The sequence below is a fragment of the Phoxinus phoxinus genome (assembly GCF_949152265.1).
Source record: "Phoxinus phoxinus genome assembly, chromosome: 20".
Taxonomy (NCBI): domain Eukaryota; kingdom Metazoa; phylum Chordata; class Actinopteri; order Cypriniformes; family Leuciscidae; genus Phoxinus; species Phoxinus phoxinus.
Genome location: NC_136895.1, coordinates 27550234 through 27566647, shown reverse-complemented (window position 1 = coordinate 27566647; position 16414 = coordinate 27550234). Strand labels below are relative to the sequence as shown.

General features: G+C 37.1%; 1 protein-coding gene across 1 annotated transcript in view; it reads right to left on the bottom strand.

The window, feature by feature from the left end:
- Positions 1–13549, bottom strand: part of cers5 (ceramide synthase 5) — a 33679-nt gene extending 20130 nt beyond the window's left edge. Inside the window, exon 1 of the mRNA XM_079592684.1 lies at positions 12782–13549. Coding sequence (XP_079448810.1) covers positions 12782–12954 — 173 coding nt within the window. The 5' untranslated portion in view covers positions 12955–13549. The remainder of the gene's footprint in view (positions 1–12781) is intronic.
- Between the last annotated feature and the right edge of the window lie 2865 nt (positions 13550–16414).

Here is a 16414-nt window from a genome sequence, read left to right as displayed (position 1 = left end):
ACAAATAAAGAAAACCCATTAACAAACAACAGCATTAAAACTCAGATTTAAATGTAAAACAGGATGAAGTGTGAGATCAGTAACAGCTCAACGCCTAAATTCATCCAGATTACATCACTGGCGTCACACACACACACACACGCACATCATTTCTGGCACAGCTTTAGCTGATGTAGTCATTGTAGGGTTTCTGAATAGTTCAGGTTTTATTGGCTGTTGTGTTCCAGCACCGTATGCAAACTCTCCATTGCCAGGACAGACGGGCTAACAGCGTTTGACATTTTCTCACTAACTCGATTTGCGTCTCTGGTAAATGAAACATGACCCGATGATGTCCTGAGTGGGCGGAGACTCGGTCTAGTGTGCCAGGCCAACATGACACCAAAAAAGGGACTGTGGATAAAACTCAATGGCCAATAAAACTACTCGACAGCTCGAGGTTAACGTTAATAAAACACGTAACAAGAGCCTGATAATCACATCCACAAGCCATATAATGCGTGTAAATATTCACTCACAACCATTAGACTTCATTACAATTCTTTCACTAAATGTAATGCAGCAGAAAACTAAATTTGGGAACAAATACAATTTTGATTCTTTACAAAATGTGTGAACGCAACGCACTGAAATTTGATCACACACTGATTTAGTTTACGTACAGGATTTTTAATAAATGGGATCAGACATTTGAGTTTGAGAATCGTGAGGTATTTATTTACATGCATTAACTACAATTCATTTACAATTCAATTCTAAATAATGTGATGCATCAGTAAATAAGAAATTTGGTCACATACTAAGTACTAAATGGACCGGCAAAAAAAAAAAAAAAAAAAAAAGCTGTCTGTAAAAAAAAAAAAAAAAACATGCTTTTTCAATAAAGTAAATACGGAAGAGGATTAGGGCCAGGCAATAATACAAAAATAAAACCATCTCGAGATTAAAGTCATTATAATGCGAGATTAAACTCGTTAAATTTAGAGAAAAAAAGTCGAAATACAATCTTGAGAACAAACTCATTAAATATCGAGAATAAAGTCGTTGTGTTGCGAGAAAAAACTCGTTAAATTCCGAGAAAAAAGTCGAAATACAAGTTTAAGAATAAACTCATTAAATATCGAGAATAAAGTCGTTGTGTTTCGAGAAAAAAATAGTTAAATTTCGAGAAAAAAAGTCGAAATACAATCTCGAGAATAAACTCATTAAATATCGAGAATTAAGTCGTTGTGTTGCGAGAATAAAGTAATTGTGTTTCGAGAAAAAAAGTCGAAATGAAATGTAGAGAATAACGCATTCGATCAGTGTTCATTGCATACTGATATCAACCTCATCGAGGTTTCGTGGTTTCCCAGGATACCATAAGACGCATTATTAATCATTGTTGGTTGTGTACGCCTCCATCCACAGAATGTAACGACTGTAACCATATACAGCTAATAGCAATGCTGTACGGTTTTAATTTATCATAGCTGTCCATATGCCAGAGTGCATTTGGGCCAGCGCAAGTGGCGTCTTCTCAAGCGTCTCCTTCGTCGTAATTCCACACCTTGAGCATCAACAAATAATGCTAGAGGTCGACCGATTCATCGGTTTTGCCGATTAATCGGCACCGATAGTTGACTGGTGGAACTATCGTTATCGGCAAAAAGATATACCGATAGTTTTTCCTGGTTGCGTCCATTGCTGGAGCGGCTGAGAAGCGCGCGCTGTCATTCATTACACAGTGTAAGAGCTGAGAAGGGTCTGCTGAATTGATGCAGTACAAGAGCGGCCTCTAGAGGTGTAATAAAAACTCGTGCCTCGTGTTGTTTATTTCGACACGTGATTCTGCGTGCTGCACTGAGAGCACATGCTGCGTGGAGAGCGCTGACATCAGATACGCGTTTAAAAAGCACCGACAGCTCAAATGTATGTATACAGTACATTTTGTCATATCATTATAAAGTGATTAATTTGTTGACTAAATGCTGCATTAGTAGAGAAAGAACAGCACACCAGTATGTTTGTTTGCCTTCGAGGCTGAGAGGACGCTAACATTACTAGTACCTCAAGCGGTTAAAACACTGACAAACATAAACGTAAGTCCGACCCGAATGTTTAATGTCACATTTGTTACCTCTATTTGCATTAGTTCATATCCAGCTGGTCACTTTTATGCATTAAATATGCAGAGAAGTTGCATATTTAAAGCTAGAGACGTAAGCAAACTGATATGTTCATACAGCCGACAGAAACATAAACGAATCAGAAAAGCATTCGATTTCGGTTATTTATTTTTTTCCATCTTCACTTTAATACAAATTTTGTTACTTTTTTATTAAGTTGGCTTGAAAAGAACAGTTAAATAGTTACATTTTGAATGTAACTGGTTTTATTTGTTATTTCAGTATTACTTTTTGTTTCAGTTTGAATGAATGTCTTTTATTGACTTAAATATTTATTCACATTTATATCATTTCATTTAGCATGTTTTCATGGTTCAATACAGTTTTATTATTTTTATAATAAAGTTCAGCACTGTTTTACTTGGAGTGTTATGTTTGTTTTTATCCAGTATCAATTTTAAAAACTATCGGTTCATTAATCGGTTATCGGCAAGTATGGCCCAACCTAGCTATCGTTATCGGTAAAATCCACTATCGGTCGACCTCTAAATAATGCGTCTTATGGTATCCTGGGAAACCACGATGAATTTCATGTTGGACAAAAGCGAGTACTTCGCGCTAGGGCTGCACGATAATGGAAAATAATTACATTGCCATATTTTTTCCCCCAACAATATATATTGCGATATTGAGAGCCATAACTCCAGGCTAAAGACAATAATTACCATTCCATGATATTAATAATTTCACTAATAAGCAAGCTTCATTACAAGTGACAAAAAGGTCACTTAATATTTTATTCCAAAATTAGAACATTTCTGTAAACACAAAAGCAGAACACATTTTTAAATAAAACGGCAGCTTTACACCAACCCCCTGATTGGTTTACAACAATATAACTTAAAATAAATATATTTTTATAAAACAACTTAAGCATTTTGGTTCACATTCTTTTAAGTCAACTTTTCTTAGCCAAAGTGCCAAAGTAAAACAGTGTTGGTGTTGGTCATCATAATCATATGAAATAAACAAAATGATATAAAACTTTAATATATTTTGTATTAAATCTTCTAAACAGATTAGAGAACATGTTTCTGTAAACAGAAAAGCCGAACATATTTAAACAGCAGCTTTACACCATACCGCCTGTCAGCGTCGCCGCATCACGTGCATCAAGAGCTGAGAGGGCACCAAAAAAATAGCCTAATGAAAAATCAATAATTATAATGGCGATATTATTTCAGTATAGAGATACAGACATCCCAAGTCCCGGGAGTCTCCCGCATATTGATAGCGGCTCACTGATGCCCGCGAATTAGTTAAAATCTCCGGAATCTAGAGCGAGCGTGCCCGCGAGACAGAGACTCTGCTCCAAACCGTGTAGCGCGTGCCTCATGAAGCGCATGTAATGTCTCCTGGTGCTACTGTGCTACTACCCTTCCTTCACATCGCATGTTCCGACGATGCGACTATCGCTCACTCGCACATCGCGATGTCGATGTTAAAACCGAATATCGTTCAGCCCTACTTCGCGCAAATTGGACTGTTTTTTTCTTAGCCGAAAAACACCTAGCCGACCTAGACCATGTTCTATTCTTTGTTACTGCAAGAAAGTCAAAAATATAGATTGACTAAGTGATCTAACTCTGCCATGTCCTCTATCAGTAGGGAGTTTATTCTCACAATTACTTCGACTTTTTTCTTGAAATTTAACGATTTTTTTTCTAGAAACACAACGACTTTATTCTCGATATTTAATTAGTTTATTCTCAAGATTGTATTTCGACTTTTTTCTCGAAATTTAACGAGTTTAATCTCGCATTATAATGACTTTAATCTCGAGATGGTTTTATTTTTTTATTATTGCCTGGCCCTAATCCTCTTCCGTAAGTAAAAACCTTGGTTCAGCTAAAGATGAAAAAAAAAAAAAGACAACTCAGTAGAATTGAAAACAGTCAGAATTGATGCATCAGTAAATCAGAAATTTGGTCACAACTCTATTCAAGAAAAATTTACTAAATAAACATTTTTGACCACAAAAAAAAAAAGCTTTACACTTCAGTGGCTGTAAAAAAAAATAAAAATCATGCTTTTTCAATTAGGGAAATACCCTGGTTTAGATAAAAAGATAAAATGCACGTCGTTGACTCAATTCAGTAAAGTGACAGTAAGAATTGAAACCTGTCAAATTTAAAAAATATTGTAGATGCTTAAATGTTCCAAAAATAACTCATAATTCCTATGTAAACACATAATGCAATGAGAAATATTGATTGTTAACGGTATGCAATGATGTAATCAACTAGCTTGACGCGCATGAAGACATTATTTAACTCCGGAAAAACCCATTGACCCACAGCACAACAGTTGTCTGAAGGAGAACTACAGCATTAACTATTCAGTGGCAGACTGAACTCTAGAGGAAAGGATCCTGGAAACGGGTGATGACACATTTCCAGAGTCGTAACCTCTCGAGCAACCGCCTCTGAATGCCAAAGTCACTCCTGAGGAGTCATTACGATCTTATGTTATCGGCACGACAGCTCAACACATTCCTCTGAGAGAATGAGGCCAAACAAGTGCGGTGTGAATGAGACCTTGTGCGAGTGTGTGTGTGTGTGTGTGTGTAATTGTTCTGGAATGAATGAAGGCTGAGTGAATGTTCTGAGTCCACAGGGAATAAAAAAACACTAAAAGCATGTAAAATTGAGCCAAAAGCACACTTCAATTGAATGCCTGAAAAAAAAAGAAAAAAAAGAAGATTTGGATTTAGATTTAAGATCTGAGGACAAGCACACAATTATAAAATAAACTAATCTTTTTATAAATAACTTAACACTACCCGAGTAATAAAAATCAACCACTAGGACATAAATTATCATCGCTGAAAAAAAGAAAAAGAAAAAAGAAAGTCATGTAGGTCTCAGGCAGGGGCGTTGCTAGACACAAAGCTCTACTGGGGCACAGGTCCCCCATTGTTTGTCTGAGATAGCAACGGTGACTAAGGAGGGCGGGGCTTACCGATAGGTCAATTAAATCCAAATTTCATATCTGAAAGAATGATTCATTGCTATCACACACAATCAAAGACAGTACAAAACACAACAATGAGTTTATTTTCTGTGCTATACAGTGCGGCAGGCAGAAAATTTGGATTACTCGGACCTACGTGTGCATTCGAAGGCCAAAAAATTGGATAACAATAGAAGAAAATAATGAATAAAATTACGATTATTTGTATTATTTTAAAACTTTTGTTTCGTCATGTTTTCATAGCCTACTACCTCCGTGAAAACACCGGACTTCGGTGTGCTCAGATGTGTGCGCGCTGCAGTTGCTAGGAAACACATACTCGCGCGGACATGGATTTCTGTCGCGCGGGTCAGCTTTTTTTATTGCGTTGCTTGTTTTATTTCTGCGTTGCAAATAGATAATTTCAATTACCCTATAATATAATTTCTATTAAATACACTGACAAATAAAATAATTAGTTAAACTCAAACTTCAGATTTACTGGGGCACAGCTGATTTATACTGGGGCACGTGCCCCAGTAAATGGGGTCTAGCAACGCCCCTGGTCTCAGGTTTAGATGTTAAACACCCTCTAAGTGGGACCGCAACTCCTCAATGTTAAAGCACATCAACACTATCTGTGAGCTGCAGTCACCGCTGATGAATAAATGAAGAGAGAGAGAGAGAGAGAGAGAGAGAGAGAGAGAGAGAGAGAGAGAGAGAGAGAGAGAGAGAGAGAGAGAGAGAGAGAGAGAGAGATAGAGATAGAGATAGAGATAGAGAGAGAGAGATAGATAGAGAGAGAGATAGAGATAGAGATAGAGATAGAGATAGAGAGAGATAGAGATAGAGAGAGAGAGAGAGAGAGAGACTGCTGATGTCACCCTGACCGACTGCATGCAAACGTCCTCCTGAAACCAGACCAACCCCCTCTGGACCAACTATGCTAATTGGCCTCCTCGGGGGCTCGCTCAGGCCCGAGACGCGAGGACGTCGTGAAACATGACAGGGGTGCGTGCCTGACAACGCTCAAGTTGGCCTGCACAACAAAAGAGGTCCAATTCACTGAGAGCCAATGTAGTATGTTCATGCATGACACTGAATGATTGGTATGTCCTTCTGAAACCATCAATGCATCAACTCGAGATCCTCGAGGGGACATACTGAATATTTACAAGCTCTTCTACAAGAATGAGGTCCGTCTGGAGTCTTAAGGCTTGCTAATCCACAAAACGAAGCTTTAGGTTCCCCTGAAGGTAAATCTAACTACTAAAGCGACAAGGTGGAGGATGGGAGAGAAAAAACACAACGAGCGAAACTTGTCAAATGTACATTTTTAAACAGAACCGGTGTGACCAGAACTTCACAGCCACGAAAAACAGTTTTTTGAAAAAACAAAGCTTTCCGTTCTCACTTAAAAGTTTTGCGTTTGCTTGCGAAACCTTCACGTTTCATCCGAGAAACTGTGCGTTAACTCGTAAAAGCTTTACGTTTCACCCGAGAAACTTTGCGTTCGCTTGTAAAACCTTTATGTTTCCATCCGAGAAACTTTCCGTTTGTTCGCAAAAGCTTTACGTTCTATCCGAGAAACTTTGCGTTCGCTCGTAAAACCTTTATGTTTCCATCCGAGAAACTTTCCGTTTGTTCGCAAAAGCTTTACGTTCTATCCGAGGAACTTTGCGTTCGCTTGTAAAACCTTTATGTTTCCATCCGAGAAACTTTCCGTTTGTTCGCAAAAGCTTTACGTTCTATCCGAGAAACTTTGCGTTCGCTCGTAAAACCTTTATGTTTCCATCCGAGAAACTTTCCGTTTGTTCGCAAAAGCTTTACGTTCTATCCGAGGAACTTTGCGTTCGCTTGTAAAACCTTTATGTTTCCATCCGAGAAACTTTCCGTTTGTTCGCAAAAGCTTTACGTTCTATCCGAGAAACTTTGCGTTCGCTCGTAAAACCTTTATGTTTCCATCCGAGAAACTTTCCGTTTGTTCGCAAAAGGTTTACGTTCTATCCGAGGAACTTTGCGTTCGCTCGTATAACCTTTATGTTTCCATCCGAGAAACTTTCAGTTTGTTCGCCATAGTGTTGTCAAAAATATCGATATTTCGATAAATATCGATACTGAAATATCTGAACGGTACCAATACTAATTTCCCGAAGTATCGATACTAGCCAAACTTTCACTTTCACTTCTCCCCAAAGGCGCGTTGACAAACACCACACGTGACGCACTCGTCTCATTCGCTCTGGTTAAATAGCAAAAGTGAAGTGAATGGAAAGATGGCGAGGGCGGCGCCCCCGCGACCGGCTTTGGTTGATTGATAAAGAACACCGCGAGCGGGCATGTCGGAGAATAGCGCGGACACGCGTAAAAACACACCGCGAGCGGGCATGTCTCAGTCGGAGAATAGCGCGGACACGCGCTTCACACCGCGAGCGGGTATGTCAGAGAATAGCGCAGACACGCGCTTCACACTGCGAGCGGGCTGCGGGCACCCAAAAGATTGTTTGACAATCAATAATCCCTCACATCACTCATTTTTTAAAATTATTTTATAGGTGAAAACAGACTTAAGGAACAGGCTCCAGGGGTACCATTTAGCAAGCATAGGCTACGCTCAGCATCAAGGGTGTTTGTTGTTTGGACAGACCTTTCCCCACTGCTACAAACAATCCTAAAGGAAACACTGTAACTCTTCTCATTTTAACTTTTCTGAAACATTAACCAAGATGGCCTAGTATTGTTGTTGATATGAGTCTGTGTTGTCTCGTTTTTTCACCGTAATTCTTAAAGTTAACATAATCTGACTGAGGAATCCGACAAGTAAATATTTTAACTGTGGTCAAATGTAAATTAACTTGTGCCTATTTAACTTTATTCAGAAAATTATTATTTAATTCTGCAATTTGCCTTCATTAGCTATTATCATCAATTTGATTACACAGATATGAATTAAACTAGACAGCTAGACAATGGCATCTCTGAATTCAATAATGAAATGCCTTTAACTAAACATTGAATGTTTAATCTTATTATTATACATTACTGACACTCTATCCTCCAATTTGATACTGTTAAGTGCTTTTTTACAGTAAAAAGCAAAAAAACAGTTTTGGCCTACTACAGTAGGCTATATTTTAATCTTTGATTACAGTAGGTTATACAAATACAACGGGTCATGTTAGCCCTGGTCCAATTAAAAAATATTAACAGATAGAACTCAGGACATTTTTGTTCATGTAAAATATATCTCATTGTCATGTTCTAGACTTGTTATATTTAGCTTTAAATAAAAAAAAATACCCCCTTAATATTGTGGCAGTTTTTTTCTCTGTGGTATCGAAAATGGTATCGAATATCGATATTTTTCAAGGTATCGTATCGAAGTTAGAAATTGTAGTATCGTGACAACACTAGTTCGCCAAACCTTTGTTCCATCCGAGAAACTTTCCGTTTGTTTCGCAAAACCTTTACGTTCCATCCAAGAAACTTTGCGTTCGCTTATAAAACCTGTGGTACCAACCGAGAAACTTTGCGTTTGCTCACAAAAGCTTTGCGTTGCCAGATAAATTTTGCATTAATTCGCAAAACTTGTCTTTGCGAGCGAATGCAAATGTTCATTGGGGAACGCAAAACATTTGCGAGAGAACACAAAAGCATTGATATACAATGTTTCACCCAATTCCATATTCTATTCAATCACCATGTCCCTTTAGGGCAGGGGTGGGGAACGTTGGTCCTGGAGGGCCACTCTCCTGCAGAGTTTAGTTCCAACCCTAATCAAACACACCTGGACAAGCTAATCAATGACTACGTTTACATGCAATAACCCGGTCGCGCACGGCCATGTAAACACCGGCAAAAACCCGGATATGCTCATATCCCGGTTTTTAAAAACCGGGATATTATACCTGGGGTACCCCTTTTCTAACCCGAATATTTTGTATTGTAAACGCGTTTCGGCATATCCCCATCAAAATGTGTGTTCTGCGCATGTTCTATTCGCAAGGAATCTTGGTCTTTTGAGTAGAGACGGCGCATAAAAAAACCCTGCGTGCAGTATAGCGGAAGTAAACAAGTCGAGGTTAACATGGCGAGACGCAGCACAGCACCGCACTTTTGGAGCGAGGAGGAGACCAATTTCTTTATTAGTGTGGTGAAAACCAAGAATATAATGTCTTTTATTGGATCAGTACCATTGCCAAAGCGCAAACAAAGACTATCGCTATCTGCCCCAAACTATTCATTATCCGCCTGCTGCTGCTGTTGTTGTTGTTGTTGTCTTTGGATACAGGAAGAAGAATCGGAAATGACGCATATTGCGTCTTAATGTTGTCCGTACGTCCAGACGCTAACCGTGCGTCGCCGTTTACATCGAGATTTTGGCAACTGATTACACATTCCATATACAGGAGTAACTCTCTCTGCTCACGCATGTAAACGGGTTATCCCGAATGTTTCAGAAACCCGAATAGTGACCTTAACCCGACCATAACCCGAATTTTAACAGCTTAAACATAGTCAGTGTCTTCAGGATCACTAAGGCTACAATCAGGTGAGTTTTTTTCAGGGTTGGAGCTAAACTCTGCAGGACAATGGCCCTCCTGGACCAACGTTCCCCACCCCTGCTTTAGGGGCTCAGTAGATATCAATCCGAAGAAACTATAATAAAAAATAGTTTCTTCATCTAAATACCAAAGCAACATTTCTTATTTTCATTTAGTTTAACTTGATGTAATAACTAGGCCTAAATTAAAACTAAATTTCATTCATTAAAATAAAATCTATTCAAACTAGCCTATATTAAATAAAATAATAAAAATGACAAAAACACAATTAAACACTAAAACGTTTAAATGAAAATGAAACCAGAAAATCTAAAAGTAAACATTTATTCAAAATAGTAATAAAAACAATACTAGCATCTCAATGATACTAAAATCACAATGTGTCTTACATGGTAAACCTTACAACCACAAAGACATCCAATCGAGGCAAAACTAAACCCAAAACAAACGTCATGGAAATCATTTACTTTATATACTTCAATCTCATCTTATGAACTTAAAAAACAAAAAAAACAACAAACGTAAGCACATTTCAAAGCATCACAGTTATAAGAAGACACCAGCCACACTTGCGTCAGACTAGTTTCACTTGATATTTTTAATGATTTGCCCACAAACCATGAGCGAAACTTGTCAAATGTACATTTTTAACCGTCTAAACAGAACTGGTGTGACCAGAGTTCACAGCCACGAAATACTTTCACCTCAACTGGATCGGTAAGAAAGAGAACGTCCCAAGAAGTTTCTCCTAACAGGTTCCTCGAGATCCTCATTCTTATCATACTTCACATCACATCACCGAACCCTAAACCAACACACTAACAAATAAGTTGCTTTTTTGGACATAGGCTAACACCCTCGAGCACCATTCGAATACCATGAAACATGAATATATATTGAGTAATATGCTAAACAGTTCCATCTAACACCACAGTACTTCTTTGTAAGCATATCAGACCCATGCACTTATTCTCATGCAAACTGGGTTTTAGACGTCAAACGAGATCCCACCCACCGAACTCTGGAATGTTTCTGCAGCCTATTCTTAGATAACCTTTATTTAACCAGACAAGTCACTTTAAAAAAAACAAGTTATTATTTTCAACAACAGCATATTCTAGTCCTAAATCCAAAATTCAAGACGCTAAATGTTCTTCTACAGCAGAAAGAGCGACGGTGGATCTCACATAACAGAATCATGCTATGACACCTCGGGTTTGGTGCAACTTACATAGTGCATTTTTTTAACGGTAAGTGTGTCTATTAAAGGATTAGTTCACTTTTTTTAAAAACTTTTGCTGATAATTTACTCACCCCCATGTCATCCAAGATGTCCATGTCTTTCTTTCTTCAGTCGAAAAGAAATTAAGGTTTTTGATGAAAACATTTCTCCATATAATGGACATCAATGGGCCCCAAACGGTTCAAGGTCCAGATGACAGTTTCAGCGCCGCTTCAAAGGGCTTTAAACGACACCAGACGATGAATACGGGTCTTATCTAGCGAAATGATCGGTCATTTCAAAAATAAATAAAAAAGTTTAAGATTTATAAGCACAAACGCTCACCTTGCTCTGTTCTGTGATGCGCGTTCGTGACGTCACGTAATACGCGATTACGTTGAAAAGGTCACGCTTGACGTACAGAGTCAGTGTTTACAAATGTGCGGAAGGAGGACCATACACACAAATTCAAATGTCTTTGTGTCAGTTTATCGTTTAAAATGCCCATTGGGTGTGTGTATCCTGGGTGTTGTAATATTAAAAAGCCTAAAAGAAAATTTTCGTCAGGACAGACATTTTTTACTTTTCATAGAAGCGTGACCTTTTCAACGTAATTGCGTATTACGTGACGTCACGAACGCACATCACAGAACAGAGCAAGGCGAGTGTTTGTGCTTATAAAACTTAAACTTTTTTATTTATTTTTGAAATGACCGATCGTTTCGCTAGATAAGACCCTTATTCATCGTCTGGTGTCGTTTAAAGCCCTTTGAAGCGGCACTGACACTGTCATTTGGACCTTGAACCGTTTGGGACCCATTGACGTCCATTATATGGAGAAATGTTTACATCAAAAACCTTAATTTCTTTTCGACTGAAGAAAGAAAGACATGGACATCTTGGATGACATGGGGGTGAGTAAATGATCAGCAAAAGTTTTTTTTAAAGTGAACTAATCCTTTAAGGAGTAGTTCACCCAAAAATTAGGATTTTGATTTCAATTACTCACATTCAAACTGATAAAGTAGTCCGTATGAGTAGTGCACTCTCTTCTATACGCCATATAGTATAGGTAAACGAGCAAAAATAAATGTAAAGTCGTTATTATTATTTTTTTCTCATTTTCAAAGCTTGGTAGCGTAAGTCCCCATTCACTTTTACATTGTATGGAAACGAGCAGCGTGAACATTGTAATAAAGCTCTCTTGTCATTTCACATAAGAACGAGCATCAAAAAGTGTGCAAGAAACATGTGGGTGAGCAGATGACACAAAAAAGAAATAATTTTTAAGTGCGCTATCCCTTTAAAAACAAGCTTTCCCACAGTGAGACACAAACACATGTCATTACCACTCAAGCACGCTTGAATTCAAAGCATACTTAAGACATGAACCTGTACTTGTTCATACAGTATGCATGCAGCACAGGCTCATCTAAAGGTGTGGTGGTCATTTATCATTCATTTCGGACACTACTGCCTGATATTATAATCACCTACCTAACAAGCATGAGAGAGAATGAGTTTGTGAAGGTAGTGGTGACATAATAAGACATAGAAAAGACGTTAAAGCAATGAACAATAAATGCAATCCTCTTTTCTGAGTCTAGGCCTTAAGCTGGTCAGCTGACAGATGCATCTGGCTGGGAGTTCATGACCAGGAGACTTGAAATGTCTCTCATGTTCAAAAAAACATCTCAAATTAAAAGTTAAGACACGTGCATCCACAACCGTTTACAATTTAAGACATGGGGGGAAGCACGTGATGCGAGTTTAAACGAATGAAATTGAATGTCAGTGGAGTTTAGGCTCTTTCTCTGATGGTTAAATGAATGCCAAACACAGTAAATAGCTTGCCATCAGACTAAAAATCATACCTCTCGAATATGATCCGCAATGCGAAGATCCCCAAGGCCAGCGGCAGCGCGGAGAGCAAGTGGCCGGCTTTCGGGTACTCCACCCCGGGCGCGGGGTCGGCCAGATCCGCCCAAGTGACATTGTGCGGAAGCCAGAAGCGCTCGTTCCAGAACCAGGCTGAGAGCGCAGCCATGTTAGAGGAAAACTGGAGATTCGGGAGAGAAGAGGACGTTTAGAAAGAAAGTATGAGGCTGGCAAACGATTCACCGCCCCCTTTCTCCCTCTCTCTCTTTCTATCCCTCTCTCTCTCTTCCTCTACTGTGTGTAGTTTCGTGTGGACGAGTTGAAGGTGTTTCCACTCCCGTGATGCGGCTGCACGAGGAAGTGTGCGCGCGGACAGATCTCTCGCGCTAGCCTATGTGTAACGTTAGCCTACTACGTAACGATATTACGATTAAATGCTTTTTATACACACACACACAACAAAGTAAATATATAATTTTTCTAGTTGTAAGTTGTTGTCGTTCACGTGTTTTAAGCTGTAGTGTTGTCCGCAATCTCTTCGTGATGTTGTCTAACCGATTTTTTTTTTAGTCACATTTTGTTACGTAGGTTATCACTAGGCAGTCGATCGAATATACATTTTTTAACAAAAAAATGCATTACAACTATTTTTAACCGTTTATTTGTGCGAACGAATCGGATCGCTATAATGAATCTCAGCGGTAGTCACCACAGACATGGTAGTCACAACTTCACCACTTGTTATATGGCGTCTCACTGTGGACAAACTACAAATAGCAAAAGTAACAACATTGACATCAGTTATTTTAGTGTCATTGAAATACTGTTAGTTTTAATTCATATTTTGAATTAGTTTTAATTTATATGTTTTATTTATATTTTCATTTCGGTTAAAGTTTTACTGATTTTGTTGTGCGTGTTTGTTGGTTTTAGTTTTTTTTAATAATTTTTAATATAAATACTATTTTACAATTTTTATCTCAGTTGTAGTTATTTTAGTACATCAAGCTAACGTAAATTATTATTATTTTTTTTGCCTTGGCAACAAGCTGTACTAAAGTAGGCCTATATATAGTAATTTATTTCAGTTAAAGTATTTCAGTTAACTTTAAAGTTAAAGTTAAAGTAAAAAAAAAAAATTTGTTCAGTAAAAAAAAAATGGTTAGCTATGATAACCTGTCATCGGCCAAGCACTGTGTTATAAAAATTATTTTGTATTTAAAATAAAGATCCAGTACATACAATATAATTTTTAATGTCTACAGTGAATCTTCATTGACTTCATTTATGATTTTAATTTTCTTGAGGTTTATGCCTAGAGTCAGTGGCGTCACGTGACCAGTGATTTCACTTGAACTAGAGCGCCGACTAGTGTTCAAAACAGAAAACCAGCGTAGGAAACAAGCTTTTCGCCAGGCGTGCATTAACTAATGTTATTTGAAAGGCTCTTTGTTTTGTTTTTTTAAAAAGTGAAAGTCCTTTTCATTTTTTTTTTCACTTTGAAATTCCATACATGCCAGGGTTATTATTGTCAACTAAAACATTATTAGTTGAAATAAAATGAACGTTCACTGTAATAAAATAATAATAAACCTTTTTTCCCAGGTAGGCTAGTTGTCAAGGCAACATGTATACGTTTCGTTTAGAAGTACTAAAATTACTTTAAACTGAAAGATTATTGTAAACTAAACATAACTATTTAAACAGATTATTTTATACAAAAAAAAAAAGAAAAATGAAAAAAAAAAAAAACTTTAAGATGGAAAGATAATTTAAAAATAATTCAGAATATTAATAGCAAGTCTAATAGTATATATACTATTCCATAATGATAATCAATGATATATACTATAGGCCTACTATATGATATTAGTATAACACTGATTACCAAGCAATCCTTTCAATGAAAACATAATTTGCATAAAAAATAATTAAGATCATTTATAGCACTAAAACAGTTTAATTAAATGCAAAACATAGTTTTATATTGATTAATTGTGAGCTGAATCAAAATAAAAATGTATTGAAAGTGATAAAACATAGTTTTGAAGAGGTCTGCACATGATTGACGTAAAAACATCAATATGGGTTCTTAGGGAATTTGTAAATTAAAAACATTTTGTTACTGATGTTTAAGTCGCTTCAACAGAAACATATACCATCAACTAATAACCTGAGAGCTCCGGTTTGTCTTATGAATCGAGTGTTTCCATCTTCCTTATTATCACAAAGCATTGGTCGCATAATTCCAGCAAGACTAAATGCTATAAATATGTGATTTAAATGCAAATCAAGTTGTAAAAATGTCTTGTACTATGGAAAATTAGCACCACCTGGAGGACTTTTTATAAGCTTAAACTATCAAATAATGAAATCACATAATTTGAGATGTTTATATGATCACATTCATATTTTCTGTGCTTTCAGTAACAGATTATTTAATATTCCATGAAAAGGTAAGTGCTTATTAATCATTGTGACATGCAAAGCATTTATTTGTAGGGGAACCCAGTTTAACCTCATAAATGAGGGAATGAAGACCCGAAGTCAAATCTGAAGATCATTTAGTTTACTGAAGACAGTTCTCCACACTTCCAAAGACAGTAACTTATAGTAAAAAGTAGGATCCATTATCAAAATAACCCAATACACGGATAAAAACAGTTCTTATAGGCACATGGATGACCAGCTGATTATACAGGTTATGATACATTAACAGTACAATATCTAAACATTGTTCAGTTCTTCACACAAATGTGTACAATATCTTTGACACAGTTCTCATGTAAATAGAGTAATAGGCGAGTGCGTTTACACACTATAAGATAAAAAAAAAGAGGCAATATTCTTCACATAAAATCACTGGAACAGAGCAATACATCCACAGAGAGTGAACTAGAGCTTATATAAAAACACACTGATACTGATACACCTTCACATTTTAACATCATAATGACGAACTGCTGTCAACTCTAATACACATGACAAATATAGATGCAGTGCATTAGTAACCTTCACATTGTCTCATACAGCCAACATGAGAACAGCTAAATAAAAATAAATTAGCACAACACATTAAACTCTAGCGCAGGGGTACTCAAGTTCAGATACCAAGTTGGCCAGATGTAAACCACATAAAATGTGAAGGACCACAAATTACAACTTGCATTGCATTGCAAAAATGTATGACAATATTTTCAGTTTTTACTGATTTAGAAATGCAGTTTATTACCTATCTTGCTAGATAAGTCTTGCTAGTCTTTGTCCTATTTAAAGTAATACTGAAAATGAAATAAATTTAATCTGGAAGAAAAAAAATGTGTTTTCATTTTCTTGCGATATTAATGCAAAAAAAAAATGTATGAAAAAAAACTCAAAATGTATGAAGAAAATCATTGAGCAAATACAGGCTTTTACTCATTAAAGAGCAGTGAATGCTTTTCTCTTTTTATTTTTTTGTGTGATTAATATTAAGTGCACAGAGGCATTAGGTTTATTATGCACTGTCACTTTAAGACCGTGTGCAGATATGTTCTGTAAAGACATAACCGACAGTGTTTGCGTGAATACTCTCCAAAACAGCTGCCGCTAACCCGGAAGTCGAGGTCATTTCCGTGATTTGGGAAAAG